The 23,434-nt window shown below is 58.8% G+C and overlaps 1 protein-coding gene across 3 annotated transcripts in view; it reads left to right on the top strand.

Annotated features, from left to right (window-relative positions):
* The window catches only part of SDK2 (sidekick cell adhesion molecule 2), a 260,401-nt gene that overhangs the window by 222,680 nt on the left and 14,287 nt on the right, over positions 1-23,434 (top strand). For 2 of the 3 annotated variants that reach the window (XM_027047944.2, XM_053212749.1), the window contains 10 exons: positions 252-322; positions 1,802-1,937; positions 3,329-3,385; positions 4,984-5,085; positions 5,226-5,341; positions 11,033-11,225; positions 13,955-14,092; positions 15,654-15,815; positions 18,744-18,869; positions 22,563-22,727. In XM_027047944.2, coding sequence (XP_026903745.2) covers positions 252-322; positions 1,802-1,937; positions 3,329-3,385; positions 4,984-5,085; positions 5,226-5,341; positions 11,033-11,225; positions 13,955-14,092; positions 15,654-15,815; positions 18,744-18,869; positions 22,563-22,727 — 1,266 coding nt within the window. The remainder of the gene's footprint in view (positions 1-251; positions 323-1,801; positions 1,938-3,328; positions 3,386-4,983; positions 5,086-5,225; positions 5,342-11,032; positions 11,226-13,954; positions 14,093-15,653; positions 15,816-18,743; positions 18,870-22,562; positions 22,728-23,434) is intronic. The other variant, XM_027047945.2, reaches the window with a different exon arrangement.

Genomic DNA, 23,434 nt, shown 5'->3' with positions numbered 1-23,434 from the left:
GTCCCCAAGCTCATGGCCGACCCCGGAAACCCAGTGAAGGAGGGGGTTTGGGGGAGGCCTCAGTGACAGCCGTGTAAGGAGCCTGTGGCTCCAGGGACAAAGAGGAGGGGCCTCTGGGCTCTTGGGTTCAGACTGGGGTCAGGGCTCCAGCCCCTCTCCCTCCACACGCGCAGAAGAATCTGGTCCCTGTGGCCTCCCGGGGGACCTAAACCTCCAGCCCCCAGAGCTCACTTGTCTGTCTCTCTCCCCAGTCCCCGATGAGGCTCCCACCATTGTCTCGGTGACACCCCACACCACCACCTCCGTGCTGATCCGATGGCAGGTATGGCCCAGCAGACAGGGAGGGGCCAGAAGGGCAACGGTCCCCAGCAGGGCCGGGACACCATACACAGGTGCACAGATGTGCCGCTCATCCCACCTCTCCAGATAATCGTCTCGGGTGGATGCTCCTTCAATCCCCTTCTGCAGATGAGGACCCAGTTCTCAGGGAAGCGACACCAATGGCCCCCGGTCACACAGCTAGTCAGTGGCAGGGTCAGGTTTAGTGCCCTTAGGTCTGCCAGTCCTGGAATAGAAAAGTGCATGGGGCTTCAGGGTCCCCAGAGTCTCCGTGAAATGCGGTCACTGTCCGTGAAGGGATTCCCGATCGAGAAGCTAAACACAGGTATGCATGCCCAGCCTGAACGCGGACAGGACCACTCTCCTGTCGCAGTGAACAGGAACCCATTGTCCAGGTACATAGAACCCTCTTCCTCCACTCCTCCCCCAGTTTCCCGCTCTCTGGCGGGCACTGTTGTCCTGCCATGTCCAGAGGAAGACCACAGGATACAGCTTAGAGACCAGGCTGGTCATATGTGCCCGCAGGACCCCCCGTATGCTCCAGAGTCCAGGCTCTAGACTCGGCAGCTTACCCACAGAGGCCCCAAAGCAGCAAACCCCCGTCTCTGCTTTGGGGGATCAGACGGGGCAGGCCCCAACTTCTGTCCATCTGCAGTCCCCGCCATGGGAAGCCCCTTGAAGAAACAAGAAGGGGCCCCAACCGCTCCCCAGCCCGAGGCCTCCCTGGAAGAGGACGCTCCCTTAAGTGAAAAATGACCTTGTGCAGCTGGAAGCCAGGACAAGGCTGGCAGAGATCCGGGCCTTCCTGGTGGAGGGGGCAGGGAGGTGCCAGCAGCAGCCAGGGAGGCAATTAAGGAGCTAATAAAAAGCTGAACCATTTCAGCAGGCTTTTAAAAAGAGGTATCATAAAAAGTAGCTTCCACCTTCTCCTGGAGCCTGTTCTCCAGCTCAGCTGTGGATGGGAGCAGAAAGCAAAGGAGAAAAATGATAAAAGGAGGAGCAGGGGCGCACGCGGGAGCTCTTACGCTTATTCACGTACAAGAACAGGGAGACGACTCCCAGGAAACGCTGGTCAGGTGGCACGTGGAGGGGCCACCTAGCTAGGCAGGCTGGTGCTATGTGAGGGTGACCCTAGGCAAGGAACAGTCTGTGAAAGAACCCAACGATGCTGTGTGACCTTGGACGAGTTCCTTACCCTCTCTGAGCCTCGCCTTCCTGCTCCGAGAATGGGAATGGCTTGGCGACTCCAGTCCTTCCCTGCCAGTGTCACAGGGAGTATCACAGAGATGAAACCACCTCACTGCTTTGTAAATTAAAAATGCTCGGTGTCCTTGTGATCCTTTCCCTGGTGGAGACTCCGTCTCTGCTCTGTGGTCACAAGGGGCAGGATGGGGAGGGAGGGAGGAGCAGAGTGGAGTTCCTTGCCCCCACCCCCCCCCATTCCGCACCCCCTTCCTTGCAGCCACCAGCAGAGGACAAGATCAACGGCATCCTGCTGGGCTTCCGGATCCGGTACCGGGAGCTGCTCTACGAGGGGCTGAGGGGCTTCACACTTCGAGGCATCAACAACCCAGGGGCCAAGTGGGCGGAACTTACCTGTGAGTGGCATCCACAGGGGTCAGGGGACACATGGGCGGGCACACTCCCCTCCCTGCTGAAGCTCGCAGCTTCCTGGACTCAACTGTGACCCAAACCCTGCCGCCCTCTCCTGTGTGTGCCTCTCCTCCCACCCCACCCTCGTCCCTTTCCTCACGGGGGATTTGTTAAGCACCTTCTGCATGCCCTCAGACCCTGGGGGCACACATCAGTGAACAAGATAGAGGTCCCTGCCCTCTCCGAGTTTGCAGAGCTGGTGTTCAAGAAATAGACTCGGCAATAAATGTCTTAGATGGTTGGCAAGACAGCCTGGGAGCACATATTCCAGGGGAACCAGCGCTCACCCCAAGAAGCAGCAGTGTGGCCCCCTCTGTTTCCTTGGGGAGGTCACTCTTCTGTCCTGGGGTCCTCAGCATCCAGCCTGCCTCTGGCGGCGGGAAAGGAAAGGGCCAGGAGCCTGGTGTGAATCCCAGGGAGACTCACAAGCCTGGGAACTCTTGCCCTTTGGGTTAGGAAGGTGACTTTGGTGGCAGGAGGGCGATGGCTGGCCATGGAGGACCAGAAGCAGGGTTGCCGGTTAAAGGCTAATGTAATCACAGAGGGAAGGCAGGAGTCTGCGGCCAAGGCGGCCGGCTCGGGATGGCATTGAGGGCAAGGATGGGAGATAATGTGCCATGGGCAGCTCTGTGACCGGCTCACGGCGGGGCAGGGGAGCGGGCAGGAGAGAGACGAGTCTGGGGGGGTGGGGGGGTGGGGGGGCGGGATTTGGGTCCCCAGGCAGGTGGGTGAGGAATGGAGCATGTAAGGTGTTCTCCCATTATTCTCTTAAACCTTTTGTGCCTTGTCTTCTAGCTAGTGTTAGCAGACAACAAAATGATCGAACGTGTAGCAAAGGAATATTATTAGAAAAACTCGGAAGTAGCTGATCCAACGGCTGGCGCTGTTTTCTTAACGTTTTTGCAGACATGTGCTTGTGGTTGTGATTTTTATATGCCTGAGGATGATACAGTCATATTTCCTGGTCGTAAAATGGTTTCTGGTTCATAGGAGGAAACTAACAACACCGCTCTCTCACGGTGGTTCTGCAGTCCCGCCTTAGACAAGGGAGCGAGTTGGGTTGGAGGGTCCCCCAGAGCTGCCCCGAGGGGTGCTGGGCTCCAAGGGGCTCGCGGTGTCCCGTGTCCCCTGGCCTCGTGCACACCCTCTCTCACACCTGTCTGGGGCCCCTAACCCACCGTCAGGAACCCAGAGACCCCTGGTCTCTGTGCGTGTGTGCTGCCTGGCCCCCTCCCCATCCCGCCCCTCTAATCGGGCTCTCTGTGGAGCGGGCTGTGTGTACTAACCTCCTCTGTCTGCTGTCTCCTTCTGGCCCCCTCCGCCTCCCACCCCGTAGCCATGTACTCCATGCGGAACCTGAGCCGGCCCAGCCTCACACAGTACGAGCTGGACAGTAAGTCTCCCTGCATGGCGGCTCCAGAACGGGGCCCACGCCTCCCACAGGGACGGGGAGCGGGGCCTCTGGGGAGGACACCTGACCACCGGCTGAATGGTGTGCCCGCCTCAGGCTCCTTGAAGAATAGGAGCCCCCCCGAGCACGTGTGACTTTCCGGAAACACACAAAAGCTAGAGGGTTACCAGGGAGGCGTCCTCCATCGGGTGCAGAAGGACAGAGGGAATGGCTCTGGTCTTGTGTGCTGTGGGGGGACCAGCGGGGTGACAGGAGGTCCGTGGGGGGAGCTCTCAGTCTGCTGCTTGGATGGTGGGTCACTACCACCCACCTTGGCCCGTGGACGGCACTTCCCTGCACAGCTCTGTGTTTCAGGCTGACCCCCACCTCCAGACCGAGCAGAACCCCCACTTTCCCCCCAGGGACCTGGAACATTCCTTACTCTCCTTCTCAAAATTTTTTAATGTGCTCGTTTCAGCAGCACGTATAGTAAAAATTTTTTTAGCTTTTATTTATTTTTAAGAGAGAGAGAGAGAGAGAGCAGAGGCACATGAGCGAGGAAGGGGCGGGGGGGGGGGGGTGCAGAGAATCCGAAGCAGGCTCCAGGCTCTGAGCCGTCAGCACAGAGTCTGACGCAAGGCTTAAGCTCAACGAATGGTGAGCCGAAGTCGGACGTTCAACCCACCGAGCTAACCCCTCTCGCTCTCCTTCTGAAGTGCATGGTTCTCCCATCAAAGGCCCAGAGCTCGGGCAGGGGAGCCCCGTGCTCCATGTGAAGCAGAGCGTGAGACTATGTTGTCCTTACCCTTCCTTCATCAGCCAATGGCTTCATGGCCAGTTAACTTAGGGTGACCCCCCCACACCCACATTCCAGGCAAGAGGCAGAACTCCCCCCACCACCACCACCGACCCGAAGCAGGGGGCCCAGGGACAGCAGTGGGAGAACCTTGTGGCCTCACCCCCAGCAGGGGTGGCACATCCCAGCCTGGGTGTCGGGGCCCACTCTCCTGCAGCTGCCCCTGTCTCCCAGCTTCCGTCCAGGCATCTCCCCCCAGGACCCCCAAACTTAGCAAAAACACAGTGTTTCTTAGCCCAGAATTCACATCCGATAGATAAGCCCCTTCCCTGAGGGCTGAGCCCCTTGTGTGAAGAGCTGTTTGATGGGGACTGGGCAGCTGGGAACTTCAAGCACCTGCCGTGGGGGGGAAGGGGTGACCCGTGACCCGGTGTGCCCAGGACAGGCAGGAAAGGGGGCAGCCCAGTGTGTCAGGGAGAACAGTTTGGTTCACACCAGTGAATATTAATAGTGTCTCTTTAATTAATTAATTAATAGTGCATGAATATTAATAGTGTCTCTTTCAGTCTCTGAAGTATCTGGTGTGTGCACCGTTGGCCAAGAAGCCAACCATAGACCTGTGTCCCGACTCCCAGGGGGGAGGCACGGCACGGCGTCCCCCGGCCACCCCACCCCTTGCCTTTTCCTTCCCGAACCCTCAGGCAGGAACTAGAATCACAGGTACATCTTCACAGCCTCCAGCCTCCAGGCTGTCCCCCGCAGGGATGGTGACTTCTCCGTGTTTCTCCCCTCCCCCACCCCACAGACCTGAACAAACACCGGCGATATGAGATACGGATGAGTGTGTACAATGCCGTGGGTGAGGGGCCCTCGAGCCCCCCCCAGGAAGTCTTTGTCGGGGAAGCAGGTGAGCCCCACCTGCCCTTCCAGCCCCCGGAGTCCAGCTAGAGGAGATACGGGATTCTGGGGCCCCAGAACACCCTGACTCACCTCCTCCTCTCTGAAGCCCACTTGTGCCACTCACTCACGACCTCTCACGCCCTCCAGTGCCCACGGCAGCGCCCCGCAACGTGGCTGTCCACGGTGCCACGGCCACACAGCTGGACGTGACATGGGAGCCACCGCCGCTGGAGAGCCAGAATGGAGACATCCAGGGTTACAAGGTACGGGCTCCAGAGGGGCAAAGGGCCAGCTCGGGGGTGGGAGTGACCCATGGGTGGTAGGGGGGAGGGGTCACCAAGTATACACCTGCTCTCTCGGCCGTTCGCACCTGACCCACTGAAATGGTGTGTGGCCGATGCAGAATTACAGGCATGCTCTCCAGCATCCTCGGGGCGGGCCCAGCTCAGATTCAGGACGTTTCGGGCCCTGCTTCGGTTTGCATCCTCTCCCGGCAACACCCCCCGCCCCAGTCCAATGCCGGCATAAGACCTCCTCAAAGTGGGTCTTTGGCCAACCCGAATTACGGTATTGATTTGGCCAATTAGTAGAGGACCGGCGGGCTAAGACGCAGAAATCGCCGCTTAAAATTATCTCTAGATCTCCGTGGAGGTCATGTGTTACAACAGAATTCAATTCGTCTCCAGTATTCAGCAGAGCCCTTTAGAACTCCTTTATCCTCCTGAACGCCCGGTGAAGCTGGCAGATTATAAATGTTTGAGCCCATTGTACAGATGAGGAAACCGAGACCCGGATTAGATGGTCCGGCAAGATCACACAAAAAGCAGGTAGCAGACAGTCAGGCTGCCGGAGAGCCTGTGAGGGGTGGAGAGGGAGGGGGCGCTGAACACAACCGCCCGAGGAGGTGGTGGACAAAATAACAATGACGTGTCTTCTCGGTCGGGGTCCTTGGCCTCGTCGGAGGCCTGCGTCCTGTGCCAGCATCCTGTGCCTCTCTGCTTCCAGCGGGTGGTTTGTCAGTCCAGAGAGAAGCCCAGCGCAGTGGTGGGGTGGGCAGGTGTGAGACCCCCAAGGGGCCTCGTGGGTTACTTGGCAGAAACTGAGTTCCCACAAAGGGAAGGGGCTCGCCCGGGTCACTAGCTTGTTCATGTAGGTGGCCCCGGTTTAAGACAGCAGCCCGTGCAGGAGTCTCTTTCCACGTGCGGGGGAGGAGGCGGGAAGGAGGAGGAAAGGCGTCTTGCTAATGAAGCTCTAAAGACGGACGACAGGCCTCCAGCCTGCGAGGAGGGCCAGCTGGGAAAGCTAAATATTGCCGCCCCAGCGTATGCCTCCCACGGGAAGTGGGAGGAGCCGGGGCGGGGCCTGCTGCATTTAGTAGCCCCCAGACTGCCGAGGCGTGGAAGTCTCCAGTTAATGTGCAGACGCAGGAAATGTGAGGATGCACAGACAGACATCATTTATCACACGGCAGATGTCTGCGTGCTCCGGAAAACATTGCCGCTGTGGACATTAACTGGGGACACTGAGTAACTGCATCCCAGACGCGTATTAACATCCACATGAATTAACACCGACGTTAAGGATGTATTGACATCACCAGCCAGTGAGCACAGCTCAGATGAACTTCGCTGGGTCAGACTAAACCCGGGCAAGTGCGTCCATTCGGCTACGGTCTTGCAGTGAGGCGTGTTTATTGAGCTGTTATTTTGTGCCCGGCGGGGGTCTCAGTCTGGGAGTGAAGCGGTGATCGGAGAGGCCACCCGAGCTTAAATTTTAGGGGAAGAAGGCCAACGGTGCACAAAACAAGTAACACCTGCTGATGGTGGTAAATGAAGCAGGTGGAGGGGGTAGAGAGCGCAAGCCAGGGGGAGGTTTGGAATTTTAAGTAGGGTCATTGGGAAAGGATTTAAGGGGAAGCTGCCGCTTGAGCCAAAATGAAGAACAGGGTGAGAATCACATGTCCTTCTGGGGGAAAAACATTCCAGAAAGAGGGAAAGAAGAGCAAAGGTCCTGGGGTCCGTGGGTGCTTGGCATTTACAAAGAGCCCCGTGTGTCCCGGAGCACGTGAAGGGCGGCGTGATGGGAGATGGGTCCCAGCAGTGAGCTGGGCGGCGTCACCCAGAGCCCTCAAGGGCTCTGGCTGTCGCTCGGAATGAGAAGACAGACGTGGAGGGTTTGGGGCAAACGACGGACATGACTGACTTGGGTTTTTTAAAGCCTGTGGTGGGTGCTGTGCTGGGAGGAATCTGAGATGGGGAAAGCAGGAAACCGCCAAGAGAAGGCTGAGTAATCTCAGTGAGGCACGGCGGTGGTGTAGCCCAGGTGGGAGGAGCAGCGAGAGGCGTTTGCTCTCCGGGCTCCATTCGAACGTGGAACTGGTAGAATTTGCTGAACTGAATGTGGAGTGAGGAGAAGAGAAGCGACAAGAATTTATAAGCAATTGGTTGATGGAGCTCCAGTCACAGAGCAGGCAAAGGGGGTGGAGGGAGGAAGAGGCTGGAGTCAGGTCCAGACGTCTACTGGGCATCCAAGGGAAGGCGCCAAATGGAGCTGGACATACACGTCTGGTGTCTAGGAGAGTCTAAGCTGGAGATGTGGAGTCCTCAGTATATGGAGGATACTGAAAGCCCCGAGATTACGTGTAGGTAGAAAACACAAGAAGACTGAAAACGGAGACCTGGGACCAAAAAAAAAAAAAAAAAAAGTGACTGAACTCTCGGAACCGACATAAAGAACATGCTTCCTGAAGGAGGAATCTGATGTGCCAGATGCTCCTGAGAGCTCAAGCAAGTGAAATCTAGAAAGTGAGTGTGCAGGGATTGTCAGGCTACAGCCCGTGGGCTCCCTCTGGCCCCCCACTTGTTTTTGTCAATAAAGTTTTATTGGAACACGGCCACACTCATTTGTTTATACATCGCCCTTGGCTGCTTTTGAGTTACAACCGAGATGTGTGGCCTGCAACACCTAAAGATATTCATTACCTGGCCTTTGACAGAACGCTTGCCGAACCCTGGATGATTGCATTAACCGACAAGAGTTGGGGGCAGGGGATGCCTGCCTGGAGGGCTTCCAGAGAGAATGAGCAGAGGCAGCGACTACAGATAGAGATCCCTTATAAGGAGTTTGGCTTTAAAGGGAAAATGGAGCAGGAACTAGAAACAGTCAACAGATGGGGGTGGGGGTGGGGTGGAGATGGAAGAAATGACAACTTGTGTGAGTGCTAATTGTGGTCCCGGAAAGAGGGGAAACGTGATTCCAGGAAGAGCAGAAGCTGTGGTAGGGTGCAGTCCTAGAGGAGGCGAGAGGGGCTGGGATTTCATGCTGGAACCTAAGGTATTCTGGAAAGGAGGGGGCAGTGCCGCCATGGGGGCCGAGGCAGACAGAGGGTATGGACCCAGGGGCTGGAGGAGGTACAGGTGGTACCAGGAGCTTGCACAAATCTCGCCCGATGGCTTCCCGGTGAAGGGGCCTCGGCTAGGAGTGAGGAGGGGTGGGGAGATGGGGGAGGGATGAGTGAAACCTGGATTTGGAGATGGGAGATGCGCGGCGAGTGGACCAGGGCCGGTGGCCAGCCCGCCCGGGGCGAGGCTGTGCTCTTGAACTGAAAGGGTGAATTCCCTCTGGAGGCAGCCCGGCTGTGGCGCGTGGCCGTGAACCTGATTTGCCAGAGGCATGCCGTTGGCCCATTGGATGTGATGAAACCACAAGGGCAGGGCACTGAAATCGCAGATACAAGGGGGGCGATTGTGAGAATTCACTCCTACACCCGCTCCTGCCTGCAGGAGGTGTTTATTCGTTAGCAGGTATCTATGGAGCCAGTGTGCCCACAGGTACGATTCTAGGTGCTTGGGACACAAGGGAGCCCAATCCACCAAGACGTCAGCCCTCTGCAGAGTGTGCGTTCTAGCAGGCACCCGGCTACCTGTTGGCGTGCGCTACGACTCGGCCGTGTGCCCCTCGGGGGCCCAGGGTCAGCGCTCAGCCCTTGGTGCCATCCATGGAAGTGCCAGCCGGTGGTCGGCTGGCAAAGGTCCGCTGGATTCCGTGTGCACGCACCAGAGAAACCCACTGAGGGTGCCTCGCTTCTGTATGTGTGGTGGCCCTGGGTCCTGGACCCCGGTCCTCCCCACCCACCCAAGAACAAGACTCCAGCACTGGCCCCTCTCTGCCGCACCCTTCTTTTCTCTCCATGGGCAGGGCTGTAAGGCATTCTGAAACCCGTTTCTTCCTCAGAGTGCCTTTTCCCGACCTCACGTATCCCTCCAGCTGTGAGCCATTTCTCTGGTTGGTCCCTTCATAGGAGAAATCCTCAAAAAGAATCTTCTAGACCCTGCCACCTCCAGTCACTGTCCTCCCGGGGTCTCTTGAACCCGCCCTAAGTTGGCTCTCACCCCTCACCCCCCACTGTCCCAAGCGGGTTCTCACGCCCAACCCCACTGCCCCACGTGGGTTCTCACCCTCCACCCCCACCACCCCACTAAAGCCCTTGCTGTCTAGGTCCCGACAATCCCCGTGTTCACGGGAAGTCAGATGCAGGCCTCACCCTACCTGGCTTCGCACCTGCATTTGACACGGCAGACCTCTCCCTCCTCTGAGAAATGCTTTCTTCTCTCCACTTCCCTCCCTGGCTGTTCCAGCTTCTCCCGGCCCCAACCCCTGCCCATCGAAGCCCCGAGATCACCCTGTGACTGTCTCTGCATCCAATGTCTCCGTGTGCACTCAGCAGGTACCATGTATGTGCTGATAACACCCGGATCTCTGCCGTCCGCTGTGGCTTTTCCCCCACAGCCCAGATTCAGCAAGCTCTGTGTGCACTGTTGTATGTATCCCTGTCGCCGGGACTGGGCGGGGTGAACAAAATAAGTGGGTGAAGGACCACGGCAACTCTCACTCTGATGTCTACTCATGTCAGAGGAATCTTTTTTTCTTAAGTGGGCCAGGTTAGATACAAGCAAGGATTTCAGGGTAGCAAGATGTCCTAAGTGCCAGGTGGGGGACCCTGGTGTTAGCTTCTTCCTCTAGGCACGTTGAGAAATAGTCAGTCGCATGCAGAAACCCGCTTGGGCAGCAGGTGGCGCCAAATACTCGCTGATTTTCCGGGGGTGGGTGGGCTTGCAGCTCCCCCACCCCCCCACCCCCCCCCCCCCCCAGGCTCAGTTCAGAATGCAGAGCTTCACTGCCCCTGAGCGCTAGCCCTGGCTGAACAGGAAGTCATTGGAAGCAACGTGGAGCACAGCAGGTAGACAGAACCCTTCAGCGGGGCCGGGCAGTGTGTCTGCTCTTCCCTCCTTATCACCTCTGCTCGTCCTCACATTGGTCCTGGGAAGTGGGGTGTCTTTAGCCCCCCTGTCCAGCCGACAAAACTCCGGCTCAGGGGAGTCACCTGGTGAAGTCACACTGTGCTCGAGTCGAGTCGCGCACTGGGGTTCGGCCCCAGGCCAGCCCGCCTCTGCAGTGGGTGCAAACTGTTCCACTCAGGTGAATCTCCAGGGGCCTTGTCAACCTGCAGGTGCCTGGCAGCAGGTCCAAGGGTGGGCCCGACCCTCTAACCAGCTCCCAGGTGGTGCCGGCCCGCTGGTCCTTAACACAGTACGGCTGGGGTGGAGTCTGCCTACCCTGCACTTAACCTCCCGTTTCAGGTTCCTGCGGAAGAGCATTGGCTTATTCCTCCAGTAACTATATTCTGAGGGCTGATGTGCCGTGCTAAGCCCGCAGGCCCTGCGGCGAACAGATACGTGGAGACTGTGCTCTCCTGGGGTTTCGTCTAGCAGAGACTGAAGTATTAGCTGTGAAAAGGAAGGTTCTGGAAGGGCCTCTAAAACAGCTCTTAAGTGCTTCTGTACTGACTGGGTGACTCACACCCGCTGTCCGGGGCGTGTGGATGGTGTGGACGAAAGGGGCAGGAGGAGAGGCGAATGTGTCCACCTCACTCCCACGACTGGCTGTGCCCACAGATTTATTTCTGGGAAGCTCAAGCCCAACGGCGCAATGTCACCGAGCGGGTGAAGACGCTTTTCCTGGCCGAGAACGGCGTAAAGCTCAAGAATCTGACCGGCTACACCGCCTACATGGTCAGCGTGGCGGCCTTCAACGCTGCGGGAGATGGGCCTCGGAGTACCCCCACCCGGGGCCAGACCCAGCAAGCAGGTAGGGGAGAGGGGCCAGAGGGGAGGGGCGCGGGGGGGAGAGCCCACCTGGAGACGGCCTCCAGCGTGTGAGAGCACAGTCCAAGAAGAGAGGCCTGGGGGAGAGTGCTCAGAAGAGAGAGGCTGTCCCCAAAGAGCCTTGGAGGGAGCCCCCGATGTCCCCTGCCCTCCCCACATCTTGCAGCCTGCCAGCCCATCTCTGCCTCCTGCCATGTTCTTATATGGCCCCGGCTTTGTTCGTGCTACACGTATTTCTTGGGCATTTTCTGCGGCCCCGCACTATGCTAGGTGCTTCCCGACAGTGAAGGACACTGACGAGATCCTCACCCTAAGGAGTAAGACAGATCATAAACACGTATCCAGATGATTGGCCTCGGGTGGCACTGAGCACGAGTGGCAGAAGGACGGGGACAGAGGCGGACAGGTGGCCTTGAACCGGTCTGCCTGCAGAGGCCTCTGAGGGCTGACCTCAGGGCTGAGAGTTGATGGAGAAGGGACCAGCGTGGGAAGCTCTGGAGGAGGGGTTCCGGGCATAGGAAACAACAGGTGCAAAGGCCCAGGAGGCTGGAGGGATTAGAGGAACTGAAAGCCAGGTGGCATGAGAGAAAATGGCCCGTACAGGATGGTGGGGGCAGGGGGGACGCTTAGAAGGAAGCCTGGGACGGATTCTAAGTGCGCTGGGGGGTCATTGGTGGGTTTAAGCCGTTGGGCAATAGGTTTATGTTTTTAAAAGATCCTGACTGCTGTGCAGAAGACAGAGTGATGGAGGGGAGGGGAGGGCGTCAGGGAGGCCAGTTAGGAGGCTGGACGGTGGGACAGGGCTGAGAAGACGGGGATGGTGAGAACCCTGCTGCCTGCACGTGCAGTGCTGGGCCTGTATACAGTGTCCAAAGGCAGGTCTCGGGTCCAGAAGCCCCAGGGCGGGCAGGGCTGGTGCTACCCCCCTTTCACAGTGAGGAGGGGTGGCCTGGGAAGTGATGCTTCTTGCCCAGGAACCCCTGGCTGGTCTGTGGGGAAGCAGAGGCTCGAGGCCAGGCCAGGTGGGGTGTCCTGGGCTGTCTTCATTGCTTGGCAGCCTCCTTTGCCTGTCCTTAACCTCTCTTCTTGTGGATTTGAATACAAGCCTTTTGTCCTGCCCGCTCCGCAACCCCGTCCCGCCCGCCTTGAAGCATCTTTCCCAACCTGCTGCTTCCTGTGCTATAAATCACTTCTCTCTTTTTTTTTTTAATGTTTATTTTATTTTTGACAGAGAGAGACAGAGCGTGAGCGGAGGAGAGGCAGAGAGAGAGAGGGAGACACAGAGTCCGAAGCAGGCTCCAGGCTCCGAGCCGTCAGCGCAGAGCCCGACGCGGGGCTCCCACTCACGAGCTACGAGATCATGACCTGAGCCGAAGTGGAATGCTCAACCGACTGTGCCACCCAGGCGCCCCAATCACCTCTCTCTTAAAGAGGGAGCCAGGGGTGCCTGGGTGGCTCAGTGGGCTGAGCATTCCACTTCGGCTCAGGTCATGATCTCGTAGCTCGTGAGTGGGAGCCCCGCGTCGGGCTCTGCGCTGACGGCTCGGAGCCTGGAGCCTGCTTTGGACTCTGTGTCTCCCTCTCTCTCTCTGCCTCTCCTCCGCTCACGCTCTGTCTCTCTCTCTCTCTTAAAAGTAAATGAACGTTTTTAAAAAATTAAGAAAGAGACAGAGCGCCAGACCGTGGAGTCAGTTCTTAAGTATTATCTTCTTTGAGGACAAGCTGTGGCTCCAAAGAAACCCTTTTCCTCCACTAGCTCCCAAGGGTCTGGTGTGTGCACGTGCCTGCTTGTCCAGACCACTCTCTGTCAGTGTCATGGGCCGGATGTGAGCCCCTGAGAGCCTGGAAGCTTCCGTCAGCAGGACAAAGTGTTCTGACCCATGTCCCTCTTGCCCAGGGGAGGCAGGAAAGGCCCCCTGAGCTGGCCTTCCTCCTTCAAAGACTGCTGGCTGGGGCTGCCTCCCGGAGCTGTTGGAGCTGGAGCGGAAGCAGGGTCCAGATTAGCTTAGGCTCGGTGGGGGGCGGCACCGGCTGATAATAGCCTGGTCATCCCGCCTGGAGCCAGCTCTGCGCTTCCTTCCCTTCCTCTGTCCTCCCCATCAGAGTCCCCCACAGGCCCCCCCACTCCGTGTTTTCGGGGTCTTTCCAGGCTTCTCAGGCCAAGAAGGCATCTCTGCCGGATGGTTGACTTTCTGCTTCTGACAGTGTGGTCTCTCGGTGACAAGCCCTGGGGCTCCAGGGATGGGAGAAAGGCCACACGTGGCTGCAGTGCTGGCATCTTCTTGTTCAGTGCCCACCTCATGCTCTGAGGCCCAGAAGGCCCCTGCCTTCTCCACCAGGGAAGGGGAAGCACAAGCCCTAGGAAGCCAGGACATCGCCTGGCCCCACAGCGACCCTGGAGGTGCAGCACAGCCGTGTTCTGAGCTCCCAGCCACGGTCCGGGGCCACTTAGCAGGAAGAAACGGAGTTCTCCAACTTTACGGAAGAGAAAGTACTTTTTCTTCCCAGTTCTCGGACTCTGGTATTGGAAAGCGAGTGCTAGCAACGTCAGTGGGGGAGAGGAGGGGGTACCGATGACCTCTGATGACCCCCCCCCGCCCTCTCTCTCTTCCCGGGGTCCAGACCCAATCACCCCTGCTAGTTCCTCAGAGCCTAGCAGGGTTTTGAACGTCTGTGGGAGGAGGAAGCAAACCACTTGCTGTCTGTCTGCAGCCCCCAGTGCTCCCAGCTCGGTCAAGTTCAGCGAGCTGACCACAACCTCAGTGAACGTGTCCTGGGAGGCCCCACAGTTCCCCAACGGCATCCTGGAGGGCTACCGGCTGGTGTATGAGCCCTGCACCCCGGTGGATGGTGAGTGGGGACCCTCCCAGTGTGGCTCCCTCAACCTTCCCTTTGCAAGGGCTTGGGGTTACTGCACAGAGTTGGGTGTGGTGAGCATCTCCTCAGCTTATAAAGGCAGAAACTGGGACCAGACCAGGGAAAGGGCATTTCCCGCGCAGCAAGTCGGGGGCAAAGCCGGGCAGCAACCTAGGAGTCCCGAGTCCCAGGAGGGAATTTGCGTCTCCTTCCCCGTCCGTGGACAGAAGTGGGGAGGAAAGGGAGGGCCCCTTGTGAGAGATACAGGGTCCCACAGTGGCCAGGCAGCTGTCAGGCCTGAGAAGATGAGGGAGGCCCTGACGGTCCCTCTTGTGCCTGCTCCCCCCAAAAATTTAGGAGGTCAACCTTACTCCGGATAGGTCTTTGCCCCACGTGGGGTCAACAACCCGTTTGAGAATCTGGTAAAAGCCTTGGGGCCTCTCCCCGGAAAGCACGAATTTGGGGGAGTCGCTGCACCCCTGTTCCCTTGTGAACCTCAGATCAAGAACCGTGCTGTGCAAGTGTCTTCCCCTCACCCTGACCCCTGTTCACCTAGCTGTCCTTAGAGCCCCACCCCTTCCTCCAGGCCCTGGTGGGGACCCTGCCCCCCTCCCAGGCTCCCAGTCCGGGCCGTGCTAACCCTGACTGTGGACAAGAGACACTTGCCAGCTTTCTACCCCCACGCTGACGTGAGTGAGCCCGGATATCACCGCTATCTACTTAGAGAGGCAGGAAGGAGGTTGCCCCTGGTTGCCTGGGTCCGTTCCAGAGCCCAGCGAGGACTCGGGGGTGTGGCTGGCCTACCAGGTGGTGGCCTGGTGGCCGGAGGTGACCGCCTCTGGGGTCACCTCGCTCTCACCTTTCCCTGGCTACAGAGCGGGGCCAGAACAAGGGGCGGAGCCCTGGGAGGGCCGCAGTGGCCGGCAGTTCTGGGTCAGCCAAGGGAACAATGACCCTCAGTCTTCCCGGCACTGCCTGCCCGCCAGCAGCTAGTTCCTTCTGCAGAGCCGCCCTGTGTGCTGGGACACGGAGCAGGGCTGGGCCCCAGGAGGAGATGCGGTCAGGTGCAGGACCCGGGAAAGGGGCCATCTCTCCCTCGGACAGGAAGGAGAGGATAGAGGTCATGGGGACAAGATGCAGGCGGACGGGACAGGCTCTCACCACAGTGGCCTCTGCCTGGCCTACCCGGGGGGCTCAGTGTGAGCACTGGCCTTCCGGTTCCTTAGTCTGGCATCATCTGGCCATGTGGCCAAACCAGGACTGGGTTGAGGTGTGTCCCCTCCAACTCTGGACTCAGGTGGTGTCTTTCCAGAAGCACTTTCTGAAAGGTGATCCTTGGGATTAAAGTTCTGGGCAGGTCGACGTGGGGGAGTAAACACAGCATAGGATCCACCTGGAATATGTTTCAGTTAAACAGGATGGGGGGGGGGGGTCGTTTCCCAGCAAATGCCAAAGGACCCTGTGCCTGGTCAGTGGACAGATTGCACACAGCTCTTCTCCCCTGAGGCCACCGCCTGCCCCCCTGCTGTCCCCACATGCTGTGCTTCCCTCCCAGGTGTCAGTAAGATTGTGACGGTGGACGTGAAGGGGAACAGCCCTCTGTGGCTGAAGGTGAAGGACCTGGCAGAGGGGATGACCTACAGGTTCCGCATCAGAGCCAAGACCTTCACCTACGGGCCGGAGATCGAAGCCAACGTCACCACGGGCCCCGGAGAAGGTAGGGGAGCACGGGGCGGACGAGGGGGGTGCTGCCCCCCACACAGCATTCGGCCCCCCAAGTCAGAAGGGGTTGTCCGGAGCCAGGCTAGATCCCAGGAGATGCAGAGACGAGGGAGATGGGGTCTAGTGGGGACAGCAGACGCGTGACAGAGCCATGATCCTAGAGCGTATGGGGGTGGGGCCTAGCGGAGAAGGGGGTGGTGAGGGACACGTTTAAGGGAGGGGATTGAGAAAGACTTCGTGGGGCAATTCGGACAGACACAAGGAAATACCAACCAGTGTTTGTCGTATTCTCAAGGCAGCTATGGCAGAGGAGAAGGGAAGGGGCTGGGTGTCCAGGTGTGAGGGACGGTGGGCCTGAGCCGTGGACACATATGTCAGAGGCCCCCAGGGTGCCTGCAGTAAGTCACATTCCTGGGCCCGGGAAATCAGAACCTCTGAGCATTCACCCCAGGAACCTGCACAGGAACCAAAGCTGAGGGTGGCTCTTTGCCCAGCGTTGTGAGGGGCACTGTGCCTGGAGGGGGGGGTTCCAGGCCATGGGCACGGGGGTCTGTCCTTCCTAGACAGAGGTGACAGAGGCTGGCATGGTAGGGGAAGAAAGGAGCAAGGCAGTTGTAGGCCAGGCTGAGCACTCCCTGCCTGGGAGGGGAGGGGTGGGGTGGGGAGGGGAGAGCAGAGGGGCGGGGAGGGGCGGGGAGGGAAGAGTGGCTCCTTTTAAGTTTGTGACACCTCCTGAGGTTCCTTGGGCTGGGGGAGTTTTTCAGGGCACCTGCTGCGGTTGAGTCTGGTTCTCCAAGATTCTTGTCCCCCATGCGAGATACACAAAAGCCACTGCCCAGCCTCTGCTCCTTCCTTCCCTGAGAAAGTGCACAGCCCATCTCAAACTTTCCCTGAAATCCCCCCTCCTTTTGCTCCTCCCCCTTCCTCCCTCCGGGTTCCCCCTCTCCCCGCCCCCGCTCCCTGCCCAGCTCAGCCTGGGAACCTCTGGGAGGCAAGCTGGGCCTGGAGGTGGATTCCTGCCCTCGCCTCTCACCTGGCAGGCAGGCGTGTCCTCTCGTGCTGGGTTGGCCTGGCCCCTCTTCATTTTCTCTTTGTGGGCACTTGTGGTTCCCCGCCTCTTGTTCTGCAGAGAAGCCGCCTGGCTCCTGCCCGCCTTTGGAACAAGGCCTGCGGGCGGCCGGAAGCCGCCCCCTCTGCCCTTCACCTGCCCCCGGCCCCTCTTGTGCCGGCTCTTCACCTGAGCCAACTTCCCTGGGAAACAAAAGCAGGAAGAGAGCTGGCAGGGACAAAGGGAGGCGGAGCAGCGGGGACAGGAGAGGGCTGAAGGACACACTGTTCTAACCTAAGGCTCTCAGGCAGAGGTGGGGAGGGGGAGGCAGGAAGTTTGGAGGAGGCGGTGGGGGTCCCTCTGAAGCCGAGCTGAGCTGCACCCGGCGAGTGTGGGCGAGGAAGGGTCCGCAGGGACAGGACATGCCTCCAGGCATCCTTTTCCCTCCAGGCCAGGCAGTGGCTGGAAGTGCTGGAAGTTTCTGGTACAAGAGGTTAAGGACAGCTCTCCTTCTCTCAGCCTTGAGTTCTGTCCTGTGCAGAATGAGAACTCGGGGTCCTGAGAGCCCCACCCCACCTTTCACAGCCCCCCTTGGGCTGTGTCCCACACCCCCTGACCCCTCAGCCGCCTTTGCCCTGTGCTGTGGGCAGGATGCACGTCGTGGGGGAAGAAGGAAGGGAGGGAGGGAGGGAGGAAGGGAGGAAGGAAGGAAGGAAGGAAGGAAGGGAGGGAGGGAGGGAGGGAGGGAGGGAGGAAGGAAGGAAGGAAGGAAGTGAGGCCCTCTGATGTCAAGGGCTGGGCCATGGGCTGTACCCCTGGCCTGCTGTCCAGATCCCTTGGGTCTGGAGGATCTTCAGTCCGGAGCTGGACTCCAGGCTTCTTCTCTGTGGGCATCTGCAGGAGACACTCGGCCAAGCGGTCACCCACCCACTCACTAACCAACTTGCTCCCCCTGCCCCACAATTGCGTAGAAAGCACCAACTGTGTCCCCAGCTCTGGGAAGACAAGGCTCCAGGTCTCGTGAGGAAGACATGGAGGGGACAGCACACAAGGTCAGGGCTCCGGGGGCAGTGAGAGCCCAGGGGACTGGCCTGAATGGCAGGGCACCCTCAGAAAGGACAGGCTCGGGACCCTCGATAGGTAGGATTGGCTCACTATTCTTACTTCAGAAGTAAAGTCTCTCCTGCTTCAACTCCTGGGGCCAGTGCCCCGGTGGCTGATGTGACAGGCTGCCATCCTGATGTACCTGCCACCCCAGGACAGCCAGCAACAGAGCCCACTTCTTCCTCCTCCAGCAGTCCCAGCCTCTGCTGTGGCCTGGCCTGGGTGCAAATGCTCCGGGGCGGGGGGGATTTCAGGCAGGAAGTAGGGAGGACATTGCCATGATAGGCAAGGAGACGAGACGTCAGGAAGCCCTTCAGCCCCCAAAACCCAACCCTCATTTGCCAAAAGCCTGCTACATCATCACACTCGCCTCTGCTGTCCCCCCAGGACACATCCCTTCAAGCCGTACACTCCAAAAGGGCCTTACAGATGAGGAAACTGAGGCACCAGAGGGCTATGTGAATTGACCCACGTCCCCCATGTAATGAGCTCTGGGGCTGGAACAAGGAGCCCAGTTCTCCTGACTCTGCTCCAGGGATCTTTCTGGCATTACCCTATATACCTCCCCTGCCCTAGAAATCGGAACGTGGGGGTGTGGGTGACCCAGAGAACGTAGGTGTGTCGGGCAGGCCCGGCCTGCCTCCTTGGGCACTTGCAGGGTTTCTAGAGACTCCGCCCGGCTTGGTTTCGCTGCCCAGCCCCGCCTGCTAGAGCACAGGGAGGAGGGGCTGGGTGCCACACCTCCTCCTGCTCACCCTATGCTGTTTGCAGGTGCCCCGGGGCCACCTGGAGTGCCCATCATCGTGCGGTACAGCTCCGCCATCGCCATCCACTGGTCCAGCGGAGACCCCGGCAAAGGGCCCATCACCCGCTACGTCATAGAGGCCAGGCCATCAGGTACACCCTGCCTCCCTCCGGAGCAGATCCCAGGCCTCGCTTTCTCCTCCTCCCAGAACCCCTCCCCCTGGCGCACGTGCGTCCTCCTGAGAAGACACTTAGGCCGCTCCAGGTGAAGCTAGAGGTGGCCTGGGGCGAGTGGGAAACAGACTTGCGCGCTCAAGTCAGGGACACCCAGGGGCCCCCTGGAGAACAGCACTTAGGGCCGGGTAGGGACCGACTCAAGAAGCCAGAGGAGCAAAGCATCTGGTCCGCTCCCCCGCCTCGGTTAAACGCCGAGTCTTACATGAGACCCTGCTGACCAGTGGCCCGTACGGAGGCCGGCTGTCCCCCGGGGGCCCTGGCTGCCTCCTTAAGGTCTATCTCTGCCATCCTGAGTATCTCAGCAACTCCTGTAACCGTACCGACCCCTCCTGTCAAGCCTGAAACCGAATCACAAGAACTTCCAGAGCCATCAGGAGACCAGCAACTGAGAGGTCGGTCCAGGGGTCCGTTCTCAGCACTCTTGTTTTACAGTCACCGAGACACCTGCTTTTCCCGGCTCCCGTTACCCACCGGAGCCCTCGGCCACCGCCAGCTCTGTCCGTTGCTAGGTTTCCGCTAATCGCAGGTGCCAGTGCCAGCGAAGAGCTGGAGGCTTGTTCGGGGTCCGCGGATTAGCCGGTTGAAGTTAAGAAAGGAAAACACGACTGTGTGGCTCCAGCATGAATAGCAAATAATCATCGTCACGGGAGGCAGTCAGGCATATCGGGGCTAATACTTCTAATGGGAGCATCGCAACATCCCAGTGACAAACTTAATCCCGCGGGTAGCTGAGCGCTAATCATCTCAGTAGCAAATAGTTAATGCCAGCACCTCCTCGTTGCCCTACTCTTATGCTAATAATTGCAGTGGCAGAGAGCTATCACATCTAAGCAACTCAGATCCAACGTGTAGCTGGAAGATGTGTGCGAGGTTGGCTGTCTCCCCACCCCAGATGGTCCCTCCCCTGCCCTCCAGTGCCGGCTGCTGAGTTGGCCAGGAATCCGCCGTGTGCTTCTCCCGACCAGGCCCGTGCCTATGTTTTCCATCCAAGTTAGCCAGCCGGCATGCCAGGCTATGGAATGTTGGCTCCAGACTTCCGCCCTGCTCATTTTCCAACGTTCCCTGGGTGGTCCAGCGTGGGACCCGGTGTTTCGGGGTTGGGGGCTGTGCCTTGGTGCACACAGGTGGGATCAAGGCGGGAGCCCTGAAGGGTCGGGACTGGGAGCCAAACCCAGGAGCTCTGACAGAGGTCGAAGGCTGCGAGGAAAGAGTGCGGGTGGAGGGCAAGGGGAAAACCCTGCCTCCCCCTGTGGCTGCCGGAGAGCATCCCCCACCTCCGCACCCCTACCTCCCCACACGTCCTCCTGATCTCTAGGGTGGAATTGCACCGCATTGCTGGACAGAATCAGCCGACCGTGCCTGCTTTCTGCAAACCCAGAACAGCAGGCACCGCAAAGCAGGGAGGGACGCACTCAACGTGTCTGGCCCGTAGGACCCGCCGTGCGCATCAGCCGACTCCCAGGGCTGGAGGCCCCGTTGCCCGGCCCCACCGTTTGTTTCTGTGCAGAGTGGAACAAGGTGGGTCACACAGCAGGTGGGAGGCCCCCAGCCTCTGCGGGGCAGTGGGGTCCTGGACGAGCCCACCCAGCCAACACTGAATCAGCTGCAGGTCTCTAACGGCAGCATCCGGGATACCTGGAGGGTGTTCAGTGCCCAGAGGAGTCCGACAGCCCTAGGCCGAAACACCGGCTCTGCCACTTAGGGCAGCCTGACCTTGGGAAGATGGGTTCCGCCCTCTCCCAGCCTCGGTTGCTTCATCTGTAACCTGGGGACGATGGTTCTTCCTTCTCCCCACCATTGCCATGGGTCTGAAAAGTAATGCCCTTAGAACCACGATGCTTGACGGATGAGAAATGAATGTCGCTGCCCAATGTCATGACCATCGTCATGATCGTCACTGTGACTGGTATTGAAGGTGAACGAGAGAATTCAAGGTCATGGGAGGAGAGGGGACTTGCACCCTGATACTCGGATCTCGAGGCATGCAGTACTGAAATGGGGGCCCCTGACGCTATGAAAAGGTCGGGGAAGAAGGTTTGTGCTCAGTTATCCAGCCGGCTCTTAGAGGATGCGGGTGCTGGGCACTGGGCTGCAGAGACAAATCAGGTGTGGTCCTTGCCCTGGAGGGACTGCTTAGCCTTAGCAGGAGAGAGCCACCGTGTGTGTGTGAGGCAGACACCCAGAACAAATAAGGAAGATGGAAAATGAGGCCACCCTCAGGACCCCAAGCCTTTGTGAGGACAGCAGAACGCAGACGGGGCCTCACAGCTGCCTCTGAGTTGGAGGGATCTGGACGGGTAGGACCGGAAGGCAGCTTCGGAAAGTGCCAGCACATCCTTGGTCCACAGTTCAGCGGCGACGATGGGGGTGACAGTACCTCCACTAGAGTTCCTGACGTGGGTGGATCTGTAACACGTTTGGTGAAGGAAAGAGACTCCGCCAGCCCCTGCAAGGGCCAAGCTGGAAGTAGGGGGTAGCCTATGGACCCGACAGGCGGCTCTTCCCAGAGGAGCCCAGAACCGGCGAGGAGGAACAGCGCCTCACTGAGGGGTCAGGCCGGAGCTGGGAGGCTCGTGCGAGCAGGAGGCAGGTGGGAGCTCGTGGAGGGCTGCCAGGCCACAGAATGGAGGACCTAGGATCTCAACCCTCCACAGACCCCTGGACCCTGTGAAAAGGGTGGTCAGATAGTCTGGTCACCAAGTCAGCCCTGTCCCGGCACAGGCAGGACTCGCTGACTCTTCGGATGCTGTTCCAGCCACGTCGGCCCTGCGTGGAGCCTCTGGCCGGGGCCCCTTCCCAGCCTGCCCGTCAGCGTGCCTACACTTCTCCTGGGTGGGCAGCACACTCACTGCTCCTTTTGAATGCGGTGGAAACGAATTAGGTCCCAAGGGGGCAAGACCCAGAGAGCCACGGACAAGGGGGCAGGTCCGAAAAGAAAATCAGGAGCTCAAAGGGTGGGGTGGTTGGAAACAACATGCGTGGAGAACAGGTGGAGAGCCCCTCGAAGCTTCTCTGGGCTCTCTCTCAGATCTCTTCTCCTCAGCAAGGAGGCAGCCTAGGATGGGTCCCATCCCCCGCCGCAACTTGACCAAACCCTCACGGGCAAGCCCCACCCCTCCTCCAGCTCTTTTAAGAAGTCTCTTCTTTTTGTCTGACGCCACTACTGTGTATATTTTGAATAGGAAGTGGGGGGGGGGGGGCAGTGGCAGCCAGAAAAATAGAGGCCCGGTTAAGGAAAGGAGGGTACACCCACGTGATAAAAGCTTAGGCAGCCACTTAAAATCACGTTGACCAGCACTTTTTAGTGACACGGAAAACGGGTAAGTTGAATTATTCTGCACAAGGGCTAAGATGCTGAGTCTCTTCCTGTGGCTGGGGGTATTGGGTTGCTTGTGACAATATTTTCTGCGTACCACACATTTTTTTAATGTTTTACAGATATTTTAACAAAGGGAACAAAGGGTCAGAGACTCCAAAAAGGCATCTTTGTCAAAACATCTGCTGGGATTGTGTTGAGGGGACAGACCAGACAGGTTCTGCTCTCAGGGGAACAGGTGGGATGGGAGGGGCTCTCCCTCATAGGGCGCCTCCCTCCCGATGTTCTTGCAGACGAGGGGCTGTGGGACATCCTCATCAAAGACATCCCCAAGGAGGTGACCTCCTACACGTTCAGCATGGACATCCTGAAGCCCGGCGTGAGCTATGACTTCCGGGTCATCGCCGTCAACGACTACGGCTTCGGCACCCCCAGCAGCCCCTCCCAGTCTGTGCCAGGTACTGCCTGTGGGGCAGGGTGAGGGCACCCCATGGAATAGCCTTGTGGCAGAGACTGGTGCTGGGCAAAGAAGACAGAGGCAGGCAGCATAACACCAGCAGCATTGGGGTGGGAGCTAAAAAGCATTGTCTTCTCAATTCTCCAAGGCAGGGAGCCTGGGCCAGGGCCTGAGTTAGTTTTGAGATCCACAGGAAGCTGGGGCGGTGTGTCTTTGGGGTTCCTTTACAAAGATTCCAGAAGCCCTGGGCAGGAGGCTCAGTGGGGCTTGTGGACAAATCAGTGGACCCAAGATGAGAGCTTCCGTGAGCTCATCACCCAGGAGATTCACCCAGGCCATCAACTGTGTGTTTCCATGGAAGCCGCCCCCAAAAACAGAGTCAGCAGCCTGGGGAGCAGTGCCCAGAGCTGGGGGGATAGGACTCCTATCCCTCCCCCTTTCCCTCTCATCTTCCCATCCAACATGTCTCAGAGGAATCACAGAGGACTCTAATGCCAAAACCCATGACCCCAAATCCAGTCACTAACCAAGTTTTAATATCAGGGCCCCTTCTCTCAAGGCAGAAATATAGCTCAAAATTTTCATCCACTGGGTGAGTCTCAGAAACCCGGCTGCCTCCCTCCTCCCACATACATTCTCCCTTGTCGGGTTGATAGAACCAGATCATGGGAAATAGTAGAGTGAGCCCCTCATCAGGCAGCCCCCGGA

Source organism: Acinonyx jubatus, chromosome E1 (assembly GCF_027475565.1).
Source record: "Acinonyx jubatus isolate Ajub_Pintada_27869175 chromosome E1, VMU_Ajub_asm_v1.0, whole genome shotgun sequence".
Classification (NCBI taxonomy): Eukaryota; Metazoa; Chordata; class Mammalia; order Carnivora; family Felidae; genus Acinonyx; species Acinonyx jubatus.
This window is presented reverse-complemented; position numbering and strand designations above follow the sequence as displayed.